General features: G+C 60.0%; 1 protein-coding gene across 1 annotated transcript in view; it reads left to right on the plus strand.

The window, feature by feature from the left end:
* SORCS2 (sortilin related VPS10 domain containing receptor 2) overlaps nt 1–16,993 on the plus strand; it is a 468,792-nt gene that overhangs the window by 282,535 nt on the left and 169,264 nt on the right. The window contains 1 exon segment of the mRNA XM_042936992.1: nt 3,718–3,817. Coding sequence (XP_042792926.1) covers nt 3,718–3,817 — 100 coding nt within the window.

Genomic DNA, 16,993 nt, shown 5'->3' on the forward strand with positions numbered 1-16,993 from the left:
CTCACGACGGCGACTGGCGGGCATTGGGGTGCGCCTGCGCAAATCAGCCGTCAGCACGTACGCACAGCATCGTGGTCATTAGAGAACACAGCTGGGTCCACACACAAGTGCACCCTCCACCAGGGGGAGGTCCGCAGGGACCCCACGGCCATGACCCTGAGCCTGCCTCCAGCTCGCCTTCCTCACCTCTCTCATCTCACGCAGGTGTCTCTGCCACTGTGTCATCAGCCCGTTACAGACCCGCATCGGTCATTCAAAGATAAAGAAACCGCCTCTCACGGAGACCAGGCCTCGCCCAAGGCCGTGCCCCTGCAGGGGCCCCCGCCACGAAGGCGGGCCCCACCTTTCGCACCTGCCGTGGCCTTCCGGGGGGAGACGGGTGGGAGACAGGGGCTCGTCTGCACCACGGGGAGGGGTGGGAGCCGAACATACGTCCCTGCCAATGAAATAATTATAGAGGATGAAAATGGCTCAATTAAATTATTTTTTAAAAAGTGACTATGTACAAACACTCAGCAATTAAGCAGCCGATTTGCAAAGAGCGACTTTCCAACCGCGCCTGCTTGCCTGCCCTGTTCTGTCTGCCCGGTTTCACAGCCTGGGTTTTTATTTTTAATTTGAATAAATGCAGATGGGAATAATCAGGCTCCGCGTTCCCAGATGCTCTTGAGGAGGACTTGGAGGGGGTGGGGGTGCGGAGTGCGGAGGAAGGTCACCCTGGGGGAGGGCCTGGCACGGAGGGGTTCAGGGGTCGTGGGGGCAGCTGAGAAAAGGGCCCGTGGGGGTGGAGCCACTGAGGGCCGGTGCCCGTGCTGGGACGTGATCACATCTAATCCCCACGTTTCCCTGGGAAACCCTTGCTGCCCAGAGAGGGCAACCTGCTCACCAGAGGTCACACGGCGTCCAGCTCTGACACCAGAGCACCTCCACAGGAATCCAGTAAGCATTTATTGAGCACTAGCTGTATGCCTGGGGGTGTGGATTCTTGGATGACCCTGGTGACCGCTGTCCTCACTGACCGTGTAATCTGCACCGACTTCAGGAGGAGGCCACATTAGGTTCACAGTTGGTCAGAGGTCCCAGCTTCTGGCCTGCCCCCACTGACCAGCTGGGCACTGAGACAAGTCATCTTCTATTTCCCAGACTTACCCACGGCAATGAATTCCCTTCTCTCCCCCTGCGTACGTGGGGGCCTGGCAAGAGACAGGCCCCGTGCACAGTAGGAGAGCTGGGGTCCGATGTGGGCCAGACGCTGCTCAGGCTGTCTCCTGCTGGCCTCGGCTGTGTGTCTGTGTGTCCGTGTGTCCAAATTCCCCTCTTCTTATGACACCAACCCTTGGATCTGGACCCGCCCTCCTCCAGTTTGACCTCAACATAATTACATCTGCAAAGGCCTGGTTTGCAAATCAGGTCGCATTCACAGATTCTGGGGGGACGTGAATTTTGGGGGGACATTACTCAGCCGGCTACAAATGGCTTTCCCCCAGCCGGGCGCAAAGCACTCTCTTCCTTCCTGCCTGCCTCTGCCCCAAATCACCGTGTCCGAGGGGCCTTCCCTGCCCCTCTGAGACCGCAGTCCCACTGACCCCCCATTCCCGCCCGGATCACACCGGCTGCTGCTATGTTTCCTGTTTAGCACCCCCTCCCCTTGCCGCACTAGACCCCCTCCCCCCGCAGCCCACACCGGCAGGTGCCCTGGGGCGAGCAGGGGTCAGCAGGCTCCTGTGACCTGGGTGGGGACGGGGAGGAGTCTGGATCCCGGGGAGGCAGCTGGGCGGAGGCAGGTGTGTGTCGGGGATGGAGGGAAGGGGTGGGTGGATGGCAAGGTTTCTGGGAGGCAGAACCAATGGGCAGGTCTTAGACCCAGCTTGCTGGGAGGAGAGCAGAGGGGTCATGAGGCTCAGAGGTTTCCATGAATCCAGCTTGGAAACACGGCGTTTGGTTTCTGTGGAGACTGGCATTTCCTGGGTCTCTGGATCAATCCTCTGCTACTGGGGCCCTGGCTCCCTGCTTCCCAAAGCAAAGCAATTCTCTGATTTTTTGAGAGTAAGTGCATCTCTGATCACCCCTCCAGCAGGGCCTCCCCGGGGAGGCCAAGGGCAGGGAGGGGCTCAGCCGATCCTCTCCTGGCTGCCCCTCGGAGGGGACTGGCCCCCACCAGCCTCCCCTGGGAGTCAGGAGGCAGCGATTGCTCTCTGCCCTGGTCTGGGAAGGACCTTGTGACCCTGAGGCCTGTGTGCCCCCAGCTCACAGCCGGGCCTGCTTCACGATCACAGCACGCTTTTTTGTTTTGTTTTTTGTTTTAACCTTTATTTATTTCTCAGAGACAGAGAGCAGGCAGGGGAGGGGCAGAAAGAGAGGGAGACCCAGAATCCCAAGCAGGCTCCAGGCCCTGAGCTGTCAGCACAGAACCCGACACGGGGCTGGAACTCACGGACCGCGAGATCATGACCTGAGCTGAAGTCGGACGCTCAACCGACTGAGCCCCCCCAGGCGCCCCCCCCCCCCAGCACGTTTTAATGGGGTTTCAGGGTCACGGAGATTTTAAGCTTCGACATGGAATCGATTCCACGTCCTGATGTGTCAGTTGCTTCCAAGCAACAGATGTGAAATTGTCCTGGTGACCTCTCCCCGTCTCGCCGCGGTGGGGAGCCACATTCTCCCCTGCACCTGTCACTCCACAGACAGGACAGTGGGCGCACAGGCGAGGAGGGCCCGGCCCGCGGTTGAGCTGGTCCCCCGCGTGGAGCCAGTGGTGGTTCTGGTGCTCGCCGGCCGGTGCAGGGCTTGGCTTGGGGCCTGGTTCCCAGCAGCTCCCGGAGCCCGGGCACCGCCTGCTGTCACCCACAGTCCCCGGGCTGTGTGGTCAGTGGGGGTGGGGGTGGGGGGAGGGTGTGGCTCCCCGGAGGAGCCCGGGGTGCAGAGAGGGAAATGGAGGGGCAGACAGGCTCCTGTGAGGCCTCAGCACACGGCGAGGAACATTCCGCAGAGCCAACAGGAAGCCAGCTGTGAGTGGCACAGGCCAGCCTGCACATCCTGGGTCGGCCACCTGTCAGCCAAGTGACTTCAGGCGGGAACTGACCCACTCTGAGCCTCCTCCTCGTCCTGGGGGCATCTGCAAGACAGACACAGTGACCTAGTCTTTTTTGTTTTAAGTTTATTTATTTTGAGAGAGACAGAGACAGAGCAAGTCGGGGAGGGGCAGAGAGCGAGGGAGAGAGAATCTGTTAGCGCACGGCCCGACGCGGACCTCGGATTCACGAACTGTGAGGTCAGGACCTGAGCCGAAACCAACGGTTGGACACTCAACCGACAGAGCCACCCAGGCGCCCCCATAGTGACCTAGTCTTTAAGGGTTTTCGAGGGATCAAAAGGACAGAAGGACCCAGAGCTGTCGGGCACGTGAGGGGCCCTTCGGGGAGACACGCGTGTAGCAAGCGGGCTAAGATAGACTTAGGGTCAGGGCAGATCACTGCGGAAGTCCAAGGAGGAGGTATCCCGTGGGGAGTCTGGCTGGCATTCACCGACTCCCCGCCCAGCTCCCAGACCTGAGCGCGTGCTCGGCGACCCTGCGGGAGCCCAGTCTCCTCCCTTGTCACCTGCGGCATCCTGCTCCGGGGGAGGGGTTGTCTTGGGGCGCTGCGCCCACGCGGGCTGGATGAACCTGCAGCTGGAGGGACACCTCGCTGACACCTGTCTGTCGTCCTGTCCCCCCAGGTCCTCGGACTTCGGGACGTCCTACACCAAGCTCACCCTGCAGCCCGGTGTCACCACGGTCATCGACAACTTCTACATTTGCCCCACGAACAAGAGAAAGGTAAGAGGACACCGGGACGGCTGCCCGGTCGGCACAGCCGGGCTCCCGGCCACCGCGTGCGACGGGACCGCCTCTCCCACGACACCCTTTCCGGTTCCTCGGTGATCCATTCGGACGGCTGTGTCTAAAGGGCCAGCTGGGACTTGGCAGAAAGGCTTGGGCGCCTGTGTGGATGTGTCTGCCTTCTCCCTGCTCTGCAGACAGCGTCCGTCCGGGGGTGGTGGGCCCTGGGGAGAATCTCTCCGTGGTGTGGGGTCGTCGGAAGGCAGTGGTGAGCAGTCCCCCTCCTCTGCCGGTTGTTTGGTTTATTTGGTTTTGACTGGGCTCCGGTCTGTCATCTGAGATGCACTTTCTGGTTTTCTTGGTCTGAGCGTGTCTCCTGCCCGCCCCCCGCCCGGCTGTGGAACGGGGACACCCCGCCAGGTTCTGTGACAGGACCCATTTGCACACCTGTGCCTGCTTTGTGGCCACGTCAGGGCCCCAGAACGAGGTCGGAGGACGCTCCGGGGCAGAGAGGCCCTATGTGCTTGACCGCTTCCCAAGAAGCAGCTGAGTGTCACTGAAAGGGACTCAGTTGGACAGACGGGGCTCCTCACGGGAAAGGGGAATCGTGACAGCGGGGATTAGAACCCAGAGCCCCGTGGTTGTTCAGCGTGAGGCTGACCCGTGGGCGCTGACGGTTGCTCTGGTGACTTTCACGGAGAGGTCAGAGCAGCACAGCGCCCGGGAAATCCTCTGTCACCAGCCAGGAGGGTCCTAGGTACCCAGGAAGGTGCCAGGGCCGGCCCGCGGGCGGTGCCCGCCTTTGGAGATGAAAAGAGCGGAAGCAGTGAGGGAAGGCCGGAGCTGGGTTTCTGAGGCCGTGGGGTCAGGGAGGCCTTTGCGGGGAGGCCGGGCAGGACAGCTCTGCTCCTGCACAAGGCAGCCTGGGACGTGGCTCCTCAGAGCCTCAATTTGCTGGCCCGTAAAGGGGGTGGACGGGAAGGTTAGCGAGATGACTCACGTAGCGGTGGACGTACAGTGAGGGGGCTTCTGGGTTGGGCAGGGCCTTCGGGGCAGGCCGGAGGTGACACGGGCTCGTGGAGCACCGGTCAGTGCTCTGATCGGGCGAGACTTCTCCGCAGGCAGCACAGGGACAGGGAAGCAGCAGGGGGACGGCTGTGTCTTTAACACGGACAGGACCCCCTGGCTGCACGGGTCGTCTGAGGATTTGCATGTTTAGCCTGGAAATGCCGGTGGGGGTGGAAGGTAGGGTCTGGGGGTGGGCGGGCTGTGGTGGCCCAGGGGCTCAGCCGACATTACCCGCGTGGAATGAATGCCACAGCCAGCAGCAGGTCCCCTTGAACGAATGATGCCCACAGCTGCCCTGCACCTGCACCTCCCCGCTGCACCTGCTCTGGGCCTGCGTGTGAGGAGCCCGGGCTCCTCCCTGGGCTTGCTCTCGTCACCCTGCGTTTGCAGGGGAGCCTGGGGGATGGTGCCTGGGCTGGACTCAGTCCAGCTCTGCCACATCCCCCAGTGAGGGGACCTCAGGGAGGGCTGAGCCCAGGTGTCTCGGCTGTGAATGGAGGCAGCAATCGAGGAGATATCTGACTGTTCGCAGTTGCCACCGTGGGGGGGAGGGGCTGCACAATGGCTCCCAAAGGTGTCCCCTCCCCGGGGCTGTGACTGTCACCTTACATGGCAAAAGAGACTTCACAGATGTGGTTAAGGATTTTGAGAGGTTGTCCCGATTCTCCTGGTGGGAGAATGTAATCACAGGGCCCGCATCAGAGTCAGAGAAGATATGGGGACACAGGCAGAGGCTGGGGCTAGAGCAGGGGCACCTTCTCTTCTAGAGAGGCCGGAAAAGGCCGGGAAAGCCTTCTCCCCCTGGAGCCTCCAGACAGGAGCACAGCCAGCTGACAGCTGGGTTTTGCCTTTTCTCCCTCCGAACTGTGAGGGGATAAATTTCTGTTGTTTTAAGCTGCTCAGTTGTGGTAACTTGTTACGGCACCATAGGGACTCACACAGGGTCGTTTTGAGGGTGGACTGGAGGGGGGGCCGGGGCGTCACCCTGCCCCCCACATCCACTCTGGATGGAATCAGCCTCCCCAGCCCCCTTCGCGTGGCCCCCAAGGGAAGCCCATGCCCCCCGCCTTCGAAAGCATGGACCCTGCTTCCTGCTGGACCTCGGACAGAGAAGCCAAATCGAGGTCCAGGCTTACAGAGTGCTCCGGCCTCCGTCCCCGCTCTGATACCTGTAGACATACCCCACATACCTCAGGACTGAGCTGACCCCCACTGTGGTCAGGCTGAAGGGGCTGACGGGCCCACTGAGGCATGCACTAGCTGCTTCAAAAGACCCCGAGACCCACGGGACGGGCGTCCGCCTTGGAGGCGGGCAGGGACAGCAGAGAGGGCTGGGCAGGAGGGCGGCCTGGGGGTCGGTCGGCTCCTCTCCTTCTCCTGCTGGAGAGTCATGGCTGGGCCCGCCCACAGCCCACCAGCCCCAGGACCTTGCCCAAGTTCTGAACCGCCTGGTTCCCCGGTTTCTACTCGGCGGAATGGGGGTAAAAGCAGCGTCTACACAGTATGGTTGATGGGATGAAATGAGGTGCTGTTTGCCAAGTGCTCAGAACAGGGCTTGGCTTAAGCAAAGTCCACACAAGCGTCCCAGGACCATTGTTCCTTAGTAAGTCTCTTACCAACCACCTGAGACTGTGAGGGTAGGAGCTGGTTCTGGGGTGACTCATACTCCCATGGGGTGGCAGTGGTCAGCTGTGTCTATCAGGGAGCAAGGCCTGGCCTGGGGGGTGAGGGCCCTGTCGGTGTCTGTGATAGGTGTCAGGAGAGGGGCACTGCCTTCTCAGGCTTGCCCACACCTCTTTGCATGGAGGGAATAAGGCAGCCCGAGTCTCCGGGTCTAGAAAATGAAATGTCAGGGTGTCTGGGTGGCTCAGTCTGTTGGGCGTCCGACTTGGGCTCAGGTCACGATCTCGTGGTTCGTGGGTTCGAGGCCCGCGTCGGGCTCTGTGCTGACCGCTCGGAGCCTGGAGCCTGCTTCGGATTCTGTGTCTCCCTCTGTCTCTGCCCCTCCCCTGCTCATCCTCTGTCTCTCTCTGTCTCAAAAATAAATAAAACATTAAAAAAAAATTTAGAAAATGAAATGCCAGGGGGCGCCTGGGTGGCTCAATCTGTTAAGCATCCGACTTCGGCTCAGGTCATGATCTCATGGTTCATGGGTTCGAGCCCTGAGTTATGCTGACAGTGCAGAGCCTGCGTCAGATGCTCTGTCCCCCCACCCCCCCCCCGCACCTCCCCTCTGCTCGCTCTCTCCTTCAAAATAAATAAACATTTAAAAACGATGAAATGCCAGCGTCTCTGCCCGAAGAGGTGGGACTGGCACTGGGTGGGGCCGGGGACAGATCCCGCTCTCTGGGAGGGCATGACCCGTTGGAGGCTCCAGGTGACCGTGGGTCTGGGAGGCAGGGAGCCAGGGGCCCGTGCTCTGGGCCACAGGCAGTTATTTCCACTGTCCCTGCCTCAGTTTCCTCATCTGTCAAGTAGGCTCGTAACAGGGGAACGAGGATTACATGAGTCGATACACACGAACGACTTAGATCGGGGCCTGGGACACGGTGTGTCCCCAGAGCCGCCCCTGCAGGAGAGGGCCCTCCGTGGGGCTCAGTTTGACTTGCGTTTGAATATGTGAGAAGCGGAAAAGCCACAGTCACGGCTACAGCAGAAACCGATGTGAGGTCATACCAGGAAGGAGTGGGGAGGCGAGGGTTCCCGGCAAAGGTAGAGGGAAAGATGGGGAGGGCCTCGGGCTGGTCTTCAGGCTTCCGAAGGAGACTCGTAGGGAACCGAGGGCAGCCTGTACAGGCCGCTTTGTGGACACCGTATTTTATTCACCTCAATCCCAAGTAGGCACAGCCCTGAACACTCAGCCGTATCAGGAGATGTGGATGCGGGGGTCGGGCCTCGGGCTGGGGCGGTGCCCTTCCTGGAAAGAGATTTCTCCTGCGTATAAAGCAAACTTCCTTCTGTCTCTGCATTACTCGTCCCTTCATTCGTGGCTTCTTGATTCTGCGGCCACACCTGGGTGATCACTCCCGGTGCGCCGGGCCCTGGGCCAGAACCAGATGTCGGCCACACCCGTTTATGTGTGGGGAGGGGGGCACGACTTGGGGCTTCACATCGTCACCTCCACTATCCCGACGAGAAAATGGGCTCGGGGAGGCTGGGAGACTCATCCAAGTTCATCCTGCCGGCAGGCGGCAGAGTATTCCCCTTTCACTGATGCAACGAAGGTACCGAGTGTCTCTCTGTGCCCGGGTCGTCTAGACGCTCTGGGACGCTCGGTCGTACCCTGAGCTCCCCAGGCACCCTGCAGGATGTTCTGGACTCCTGTGCCCTCCTCCCAGGGGGAGAATGGCAGCTGGGGAAGGAGACCCCGGCTCCGCTTGGTTCATCCGGTGCCTCAGCTGGGATCCCAAGCTCCCTCCCGACACCAGCGCCCATCCACTCGACAGATGTGGGTCGAGGCCCTACTGTGCGCCAGGCCATGCGCTCGCTACCGGGGAGAGAGGACCTTTTGTCCTTCCCATCTTGTAGGCAACAAATCCACATTACATGCCTACTGTGCGCTGGGGGCCCCTTGCTGGACACGGGGGGTGCAGAGGTGAACTGGACAGACAACACTAACCTTCTAGAACCTTGAGGGTCTAGTAGAGGGCTGAGGCACAACCTCTCATGCTGTGTTTTGTTGGGAGGAACAGAAAGGGGGCTAAAGTCAGCCTCCCGCGGAGAGAGGATTTGTCCTCCAGTGAGTCTGGTCTGGGAGAAAGTCTGGCCCTTCTTTGTAGGGCCTCCTGCCTCTCCTGTTAGGGTAATGGATAGACTTTGCAGGAAGATGTGAATACTATTAGGAGTGCATTTAGCAACAATTACAGGCCAAGCGGCACTTTATAGCTTCTTAAGAGACCACTTTGCAACCTGTCTCACAAAATAAATTCCCTTTTAGTTTTGTCTTGCCTGCAGTAAAACCAGAGCTCCCTGGCCTTGCTGCCCACGGGTAGGACCTTGTACCACTGTCACGGCAATGACCTGAGGCTCTGCACCCCCCCCCCCCCCAGTCCACAAACATCCCCTGTGGGCCTTCCCTACTGTCTGCAATCCCCACCTTAGTTCTGGATAGCTGTGTATTTCTAACTTGGCCACAGAACACCACGGCCGTGGGCCGAAGATATCAAGACATGGCCTGTGGGAGCTGGTTGGGGCGTGGGATTGCTTTCAAGTGTCGTGGCTTATATTAAAGATTCACCTGAATGTTCATTGTATTCCATGATACATGAGCGTTGGTTTGAAAACTGAAATGACACACATGCCCACTTTCCATGAAAAGCCTTTGTCGACCTGATGACCCAGGACAATGCTCCCAGGTGAAGGACCAGGACCCCTGACCCAGCCACCACCACGTGCCCCCGTCCCCACTGGGCACACGGTCTCTGATTTGAGAAGCGAGTATTGATCCCCATCAGTAAGTACATCTGTGTGTCCGACCTGCTCCCTCACCTGAGACGTTTCGAGGGACGGCCATGTGCCAAGATTTCAATCAGGATAGAAAAATGGAGCAAAACAAAATCTTGTTGTCAAGAAGCTCGAGTGTCTCAGAGTGGAAGCAATCCACTCGGTGGGGGCAGTGCTGGTGGTGATAAAGAACACCGAGTTCCGAGGAGCCTCACGGGTCAGCTTTGGTTTAAGGAGCTTCACGTGTGTTCTCTTGAATCTTTGCGACAGCTCAGCCAGGTAAGGATCTGTGCAGGGAGGCCAGGGCCAGACAGGTCCGAGGTCCCCCACACCTGCCACCCAGCAGGGGGGACCCGACTCAGGATTTGCCCCCAGGCCCAGGCGACCCTTTCTACTTTCCACAGCCCAAGCCACCTCTGAGCCCCTGCGTATGGAACAGCCAGTCCTCGGGGCCAACAAGGTGGCCCTCCAGCGGGAGGGAAACGTAAGGGAGGGGGCGCGGGCCTGGGAGCCGAGTCCAACCCTGGCTGCCCTTCAGCCAAGGCTCTCTGGACTCAGAGCTCTCACCAGGAAAGACAGGGCCGCCTGCCTCTGGCCCTTGTGCCCCACTTGGTGCACCTGCGTGCTGTGGCCGAGGTGAGGCCCAGTCTCCTACAGCCTGTGCCTTGTCTGCTTCCTCGGGCAGTCACAGTGTGTGAAAGGACAAAAGTCACCCCTTGTCTCTGGGGGTCTTTTCTGGTGTACCTGTACCGGTCAGCCTTTCTTGCTTCCGTCTCAGATTTGGCTCCAGGAGCTCTCTTGCTGCCTCTGTCTCCCTCTCTGCCTCTGTCCTCCACTCAGCTCCCCCCGCCTGCTACCCTGTCAACCTACCAGGTCTCTAGCCCTGAGCCCCAACCAGTGTGGAGGCCCCGCCCTCTAGAGTAGAGGCCCCGCCCCTCCCTGAAGTGGAGGCCCCGCCCCTCTCTGGAGTGGAGGCCCCGCCCCTCCCTGGTGTGGAGGCCCGCCCCTCTCTGGAGTGGAGGCCCCGCCCCTCCCTGGTGTGGAGGCCCGCCCCTCCCTGGAGTGGAGGCCCCGCCCCTCTCTGGAGTGGAGGCCCCGCCCCTCCCTGGTGTGGAGTCCCGCCCCTCTCTAGAGTGGAGGTCCTGCCCCTCCCTGGAGTGGAGGCCCCGCCCCTCCCTGGAGTGGAGGCCCCGCCTCTCTCTGGAGTGGAGGCCCCGCCCCTCCCTGGTGTGGAGACCCCGCCACTCCCAGGTGTGGAAGCCCCTCCCTGATGTGGAAGTCCTGCCACCACTCCCTCCACTACTGACCTCTTGGCCCACACCTGCCTTGTTTCCTCATTTGGGGCCTTCTAGAGGGAGCTGAGGTTAGCCCAGGTCCCATGGACATGGCCACTGCAAACCCTCTTCGATGCTCAGAAAGCACCTTGGCCAGTGACCTCTGGCCAATCAGGTGCAGGTTGGAGAGCAGCGGCCCCACATCAGTCTTGCTGCGGGGTCCCCGGATGCCGTGTCCAGGGTCTGGGGAAGCCCGGAATCTGTTTCCATGTTTGAAAGTGTTCCCAGCAGCCAGGGGTTATTGTTTGTTTCTCTTTGTTTTGGCCAGCCAGCTGCCTGTTCCCAGGCCCCAGCGGTGTGGAAGAATGTCAGGAGAGAGGGGCCGGGCACAGAGTGGGGAGACCCAGGCTGTGACGGGTTAGGATCCCAGTATCCCCCCCCACCGCCCACCTCTCTGAGGTGTGACACGGGATTTTAACATTGTCCACCTCATGCAGCCGGGTTGGGGGGGTGAGGTGAGATGACGTGTGACTCAGCCTGGCCCGCGTGTTGGCATTAGAGAGCCCCTGCCCCGCTGGTCCAGGGCCAATGCCTGTGACATACAGGACACAGTGCCTGGCCCACGACTGGGACCCTGAAAGGACCCAATCTGCCCATTGGGCACCTCTCCCTGGATGTGCCACGGGGCGTAGACCCATTCTTTGTGTGAATCTGACACCTGTGGGGTATCATCAGGTGAGAGATGGTGAGTCCGAGCCTGGGTGGGCAGAGATATGGTGGCAGGGGGCAGGGACAGGGTCAGAAGACCTTTTGTGGGTAGCTGGTGCCCCCAGCCTTCTGGTATGAGCGGCGCGTGGGTGGGGTGCCATTGCCTGGGATGAGGGGCCCTTGGGGAGGTGGCTGACCTGGGGGTGGGGCGTGAAGGGCCCGGGATGGGACACCCCATGTACCCCACCCTGGGGAGACACCCAGGAGTCCCCCGGTGTGGCCACGAGGCAGTGGTCAGGGCTGGCAGGACAGGAGAGCCCTGTGTTCCTGAGATTCCCTGGGGTGGGCTCTCAGAAGGCACTCCCCCACAGCCTGGGACGGGCCTCCCTGTCCTCCTTCCCATTCTGGAGCTCTGGGTCAGCCTCGGCTCGCAAGAGGAGGCAGATGGGGCAGGGTATTGATCCCCAGTGTCCCCAGCTCTCTTAGAATGAAGCCGGGGCCCCTGGAACACCTCTGCTGTCCCTAGGCCTCACCCCTCCCTTGGCTCAGCACTCAGGGTGGGCCTGACCCTCTGTTACTCGCGAGGCGCGGGAGCCCCTGCCTGGCGGGAAGATCGGCCAGACAGCGGAGCCCTGCCAGGGACTGGGAGGCGGGCACGGGGCTAAATGGGCCTTTTTCCCCCAATCGCCGATGCTCTCCATTCCCCTTGAGAACCGGGCATCCTCTCCTGTCCAGAAGAAAAATGGCTCAATTGGGCCTATTGATGTACGGAGGCTTTTGTCTCAGAAATGGAGTGGATCCTGTGACAGTTCGGCTAATGCGTGGCAAATGACTCTCTCTTACAGCCCATAGCTCGTTGCGGGAGAGGGGAGACAGAGGGGGCTAGCTTTGCAGAAAGCTGGTCTCCTGGGCCTCGGGCCTGGGGAACTGAGCGACGCAGAGGGCGAGAGACCCTGTCCTTTGAAGACAGTGTGCAGACCACACCCCAGAGATCACAGCCGGGAGCCAGGGTGTTGCCTCACATGCAGAGGGGCCTGTGCACACGTGTGTGGAGAACGTGGACCCCAGAGCTGTCCCTGAGCACTCGGTGGGCCCGGTGTAGCCACAGCGGTCATGTAAGAGGGAGGCGGGAGGAGTGGGGGGCGTGGGTGAGAGAGGGAGGGAGGAAGGCCGGAAGATACCCCGCTGCCGGCTGTGCCCGTGGAAGGCGCCGGGGGCCGGGGAGGCAGGTGGCCTCGAGACGAAACCACAAGGGACGGATTGTCCCCCGGAACCTTCAGCCCGGCCAGCACCTTGACTGTAGCTCAGTGAGACTGATTTTGGACTCAGACCTCGGAACTAGGAGAAGAGGCAAGCGCGCTGTTTTTTGCCCCCACGGCCAGAAAAACACAGGGGGCGCAGGGCTTCTCTGGCGAACGGAGGGGGCTCTGCAGTGTCCGAGTCTGGACGGAGGACAGTGGGGCGGGCGTGTGCTGGCCGCAGCCGGGTGCCACAGGTGTCCTGGTCCCACAGGTGAGCTGCCTGTGGCTCAGAGACGTGATGTAGCTCCCAGGGTCTGGGTGGTGCAGGAGGCGCGGCCGGGCTGGGCCCCCAGGCGGACGAGGGTTTCTACCCACCCTGCTGCCCTAGCTCTTTGGAGGGTTTGGAGAAAACACGGTGAGACGCAGGGAGGCCCCCGAAACTCCTTTGTTTATGTATGTATATTTTTAGCATTGGTTTATGCCCGAACTCTGGCGGTTGTATTCTTTAATTTAAAAAGGTGCTGGGGTGCCTGGGTGGCTCAGTTGGTTAAGCATCCAACTCTCGAGTTTGGCTCAGGTCGCGATCCTGGAGTCGTGGGATCAAGCCCTGTGTCGGGCTCCACCATGAGTGTGGAACCTGCTTAAGAGTCTCTCTCCCTCTGCCCCCTCCCCCACACATGTACACTCTCTCTCTCTCTCTCTCAAATTAAAAACAATAAATAAAAAAGGTGCTGGCCGTGCCCTGTCCTTCCCTCCCATACAAATACCCTGGCATCCAGGAATTTGGCAAGTCCTATGGCTCATCCAAGGGGTATGGCCGTACCAGGAGAAATCGTCAGATACCAGGGAGGCCACAAGTCAAGGGACCGTGTTGTCTCCTGTACTCACCTGGGTCAGTGGGGAGGCTGGACAGGCCCACCCTTGTGTCTCAGGCAGATCATGAACTTGCCCTTGTGAAGGCAGGAATCTTGATGGGTAGTTGCAACGGGACTGTCCGCCCAGGGGGATTGGATATTGTGTAAGAGGGAAATAAAGGGGGGTGGGTGCTGACTGACCGCGCACCCATCACCACACGGGGAAGCAAAACGTCCACGTGTCCGAGCGCCTTTGTCCATCTGTCGACGGGACAGCGGGGTGGTGGTGAATCAGAGACAGGTTTGGGAGGTCCAGGGGTCCTAGTTCAAACCCAGCTCTCCGGTTTACTAGCCGGCGTGTCCCTGAGCCTGTAGTGTGACCTCTCTGGGCCTTTTGCTCCCCTCTGTGAACCGTGACGGATGGTAGGAGGCTTGGGTGCTCGGGGGCTGTGTTGGTGCTCACGCACTGCGGTGGGCTGAATAGCGAGGGGCCTCCGTGTCCTGAGCCCCGGAACCTGTGCGTGTTACCAGCACAGATGGGAGGAAGTTAGGGATCCTGAGATGGAGAGCTTCTCCTGGGCTATCCCGTGTGATCCCAGGGCTCCTTAAAACAGGGAGGTGGGAGGGTCCGAGGGAGAGAAAAGTCGAAGTTGTTGCACTGCCCGCTCTGGAGACAGCGGAGGGGCCACCAGCCAAGGAAGGCAGGCACCTCTAGGAGCTGGAAAACACAGGGGACAGATTCTCCCCTGGAGCTTCTGGAAGGAACCAGCCCGGCCTACACTTTGATTTTAGACTCGTGAGATTCATTGCAGACTCCGACGTCCAGGACTGCAAGATAGCACGTTAGTGTTTTTTTGTTTGTTTGGTTTGGTTTTTTTTGTTTTTTAATTTTTTTTAATGTTTATTTTTGAGAGAGAGAGAGAGAGAGAGTGAACAGGGGAGGGGCAGAGAGAGAGGGAGACACAGAATCCGAAACAGGCTCCAGGCTCCGAGCTATCAGCGCAGAGCCTGACGCGGGGCTCGAACTCACTAACTGTGAGATCATGACCTGAGCTGAAGTCGGCTGCTTAACCAACTGAGCCACCCAGGCGCCCAGTTTATTTACTTTTGAGAGAGAGAGCGAGAACGTGCACAAGTGGGGGAGGGACAGAGAGAGAGAGGGAGACACAGAATCCGAAGCAGGCTCCAGGCTCCGAGCTGTCAGTGCAGAGCCTGATGCGGGGCTCGAACCCACAAATGGTGAAATCATGATCTGAGCCAAAGTCGGACGCTTAACAGACTAAACCACACCAGGTGCCCCTGCGTTAGTGTTGTTTTAAGCCAATAAACTTGTGGTAATTTGTTACAGCGGTAATAGGAAACCAACCCCCACTCCTGGAGCTTGCTGTCACCTGCCCCCAACACTTCTGAGACTTCAGGGCACCGTGGTGGGGAGAGGGACCTTGCAGCAGGGTCCCAGCCAATGTCACCGCCCCCCCCCCCGCCCCTTCTCCCGAGGAGGCTTTGAGGGTCTGCAGAGAAGCAAAGACCACAGACCTGAGACCCCCCCCACCCCGGAGTTGGGGCGTTGATGAACCATCAGGAGGTCTGAGCCTTTGCTACCCTCCCTGCTGCTCAGAGTCTCTGGGCGCCTCCTTTTTTCATTCATTCGTTCACTCATTCATTCATTCGTTTTTCTGGCCGCTTCCTTTTGCAGCCTGGCAGGGCCCGTGTGCCTGCCTGGCGGACCACGAGAAGTCTGGCCTGCGCCTCCTAGGCTGCAGGCGGTCCTCGCTTGTCCAGGCCGAAGTGCTGGTGCCACAAGAGGCCCGGCCGGGGCCACCCGGTGGGGACGCAGCTGCAGGCTGGGTGTCAGCCTGTTGTTTCCACCCAGGACCACAAGCCCGCGTGCCGCCCCTCTTCTGCGTGGAGCATCTTCTAGTAAGTTGTGGTTCTTGGGTTGCCCTAACAGATGACTACCGGCGACGTGGCCTCTCTTTCCGGCCACTTGGTTCCTGGAAGTTGTGGTCACCCCCACTGATTGCTTTCTGCCTGCTTTGCCAAGAAACCCTGGACGAGCGCCCAAGAAATGTGATTGCCGTTCTTAAGGGAAAGTGGCTCGGATATCGCTGCTCTGGGTCATTGGGCACAGACTCGTGCTCTCCCCACCCTTCTTTGTAATAAGTTGGGGTTCTCTGGCCGGATCTCCACGGGGCCTGTCCCTCCTGGCTGGTTTGGCAGGTGCACAGAAGCCCCCCTCTGGTGTGGCATTCACCCCTTGGTGCTAGCCATAGAAATAAGACCCTTGGAGGGTCCTGCCATCACAAGGCTCCGAGTCCAGAAGGGGAGACAGACGAGAAGAACCGGGTGGTCCTGACACAGGGATGTCACACGTGCTGGGCCCGCGGGTGGCGGCACGCAGAGAGGCCCCTGCCCACGGAACACGGTGGCAAGGAGCCCTCCGAGTGGGGACAGCGCCCACGGGTGGTGTCTCAGGCCTCACGACCCGGCTGGGTGGGCTTGCCCTCGTGACCTCAGTGTCAGGTGTGGCTTCCCAGCCCCCTCGCCCAGCCCTTCTCCTTCTGTCCAGGGGGGCGGTGAACGCAGGCAGCCTGGAAGCCGAGCTTTTCATCCGATGACTTTTATGTCATTTTCAAAAAACTGATGGGCGCCTGCTGGCCGGGTCCCGGTTTGCAAAAGGAGGCTGTGATTAGGGATGTGAATGAATTGTAATACACAGATAATACCGGCATGTAATTACTTGGGTATAAGAGAATAATTACACGGGTAATTATGCTCTGTAATTGTGAGAGTTGCCCGCTTCACAACCCATGCCGTTCCTAACGGTGACAGGCGCGGCCCATAAACAGATACCTAAGGACAGGGCCACGATCCGAATTCTAATTGTCATGTAATTAGAGAGCAATTAAATAGTTATTTGTCCCATAGAAATCAGCCATTCTGTGTCCTCCACAGTCCTGCCACACTTTTAATAAAACGTGGCCATCTCCCTCACTAGGAAGGGCGTAAACACCTTCTCTCCCCGAGAGCGAGGGCCCACTTGAGAGGGGGCAGGTGGGGCCCTGAGGGTCCTCTGCAGCTTTGCCTCTTGGGTTTCTGACCTCAGAGTTGACCCGGTTTTCCGTGCCATTGCTTGGAAGATGATGATTCCCAGGACGGTGTCTCTGGGCCACGGGGCACCGGCATTTTTCCGGAGCCACAGGCGGTTCCTGTGCTGGGACCCAGACAGCGAGGGCCGCGGGGCAGGGCTCCCCTGTGGGACCCGTCGGTGTCAGCCCTGCCCCCAAGGCTCCCAGGGTTCCCTGTGACAACGGAGCAAAGATAAGCTGCCAGAGGCCGAGCCCATGCCGGGAAGGGAGACTTCCCGCTGGGTCGGGGGCTCGTGAGACAGCAGCCCTGCCTCCCCCGAGGGGCTGGGAAGACTGTCCATGAAATACCCAGTGGGGTGGGCATCTCCGTGAAGGCACCCTGTTCCCAGGGGCAGCAAACTGACTTTTCTCCCCACTCCAGCCACTCCAAATGCCTAGTCCCTACAGCCCATAGGGCGGGGACACAGGTGTGCGGTCCCCCAGCAGTGGGTGAAGG

The sequence above is a fragment of the Panthera leo genome, chromosome B1 (assembly GCF_018350215.1).
Source record: "Panthera leo isolate Ple1 chromosome B1, P.leo_Ple1_pat1.1, whole genome shotgun sequence".
Taxonomy (NCBI): domain Eukaryota; kingdom Metazoa; phylum Chordata; class Mammalia; order Carnivora; family Felidae; genus Panthera; species Panthera leo.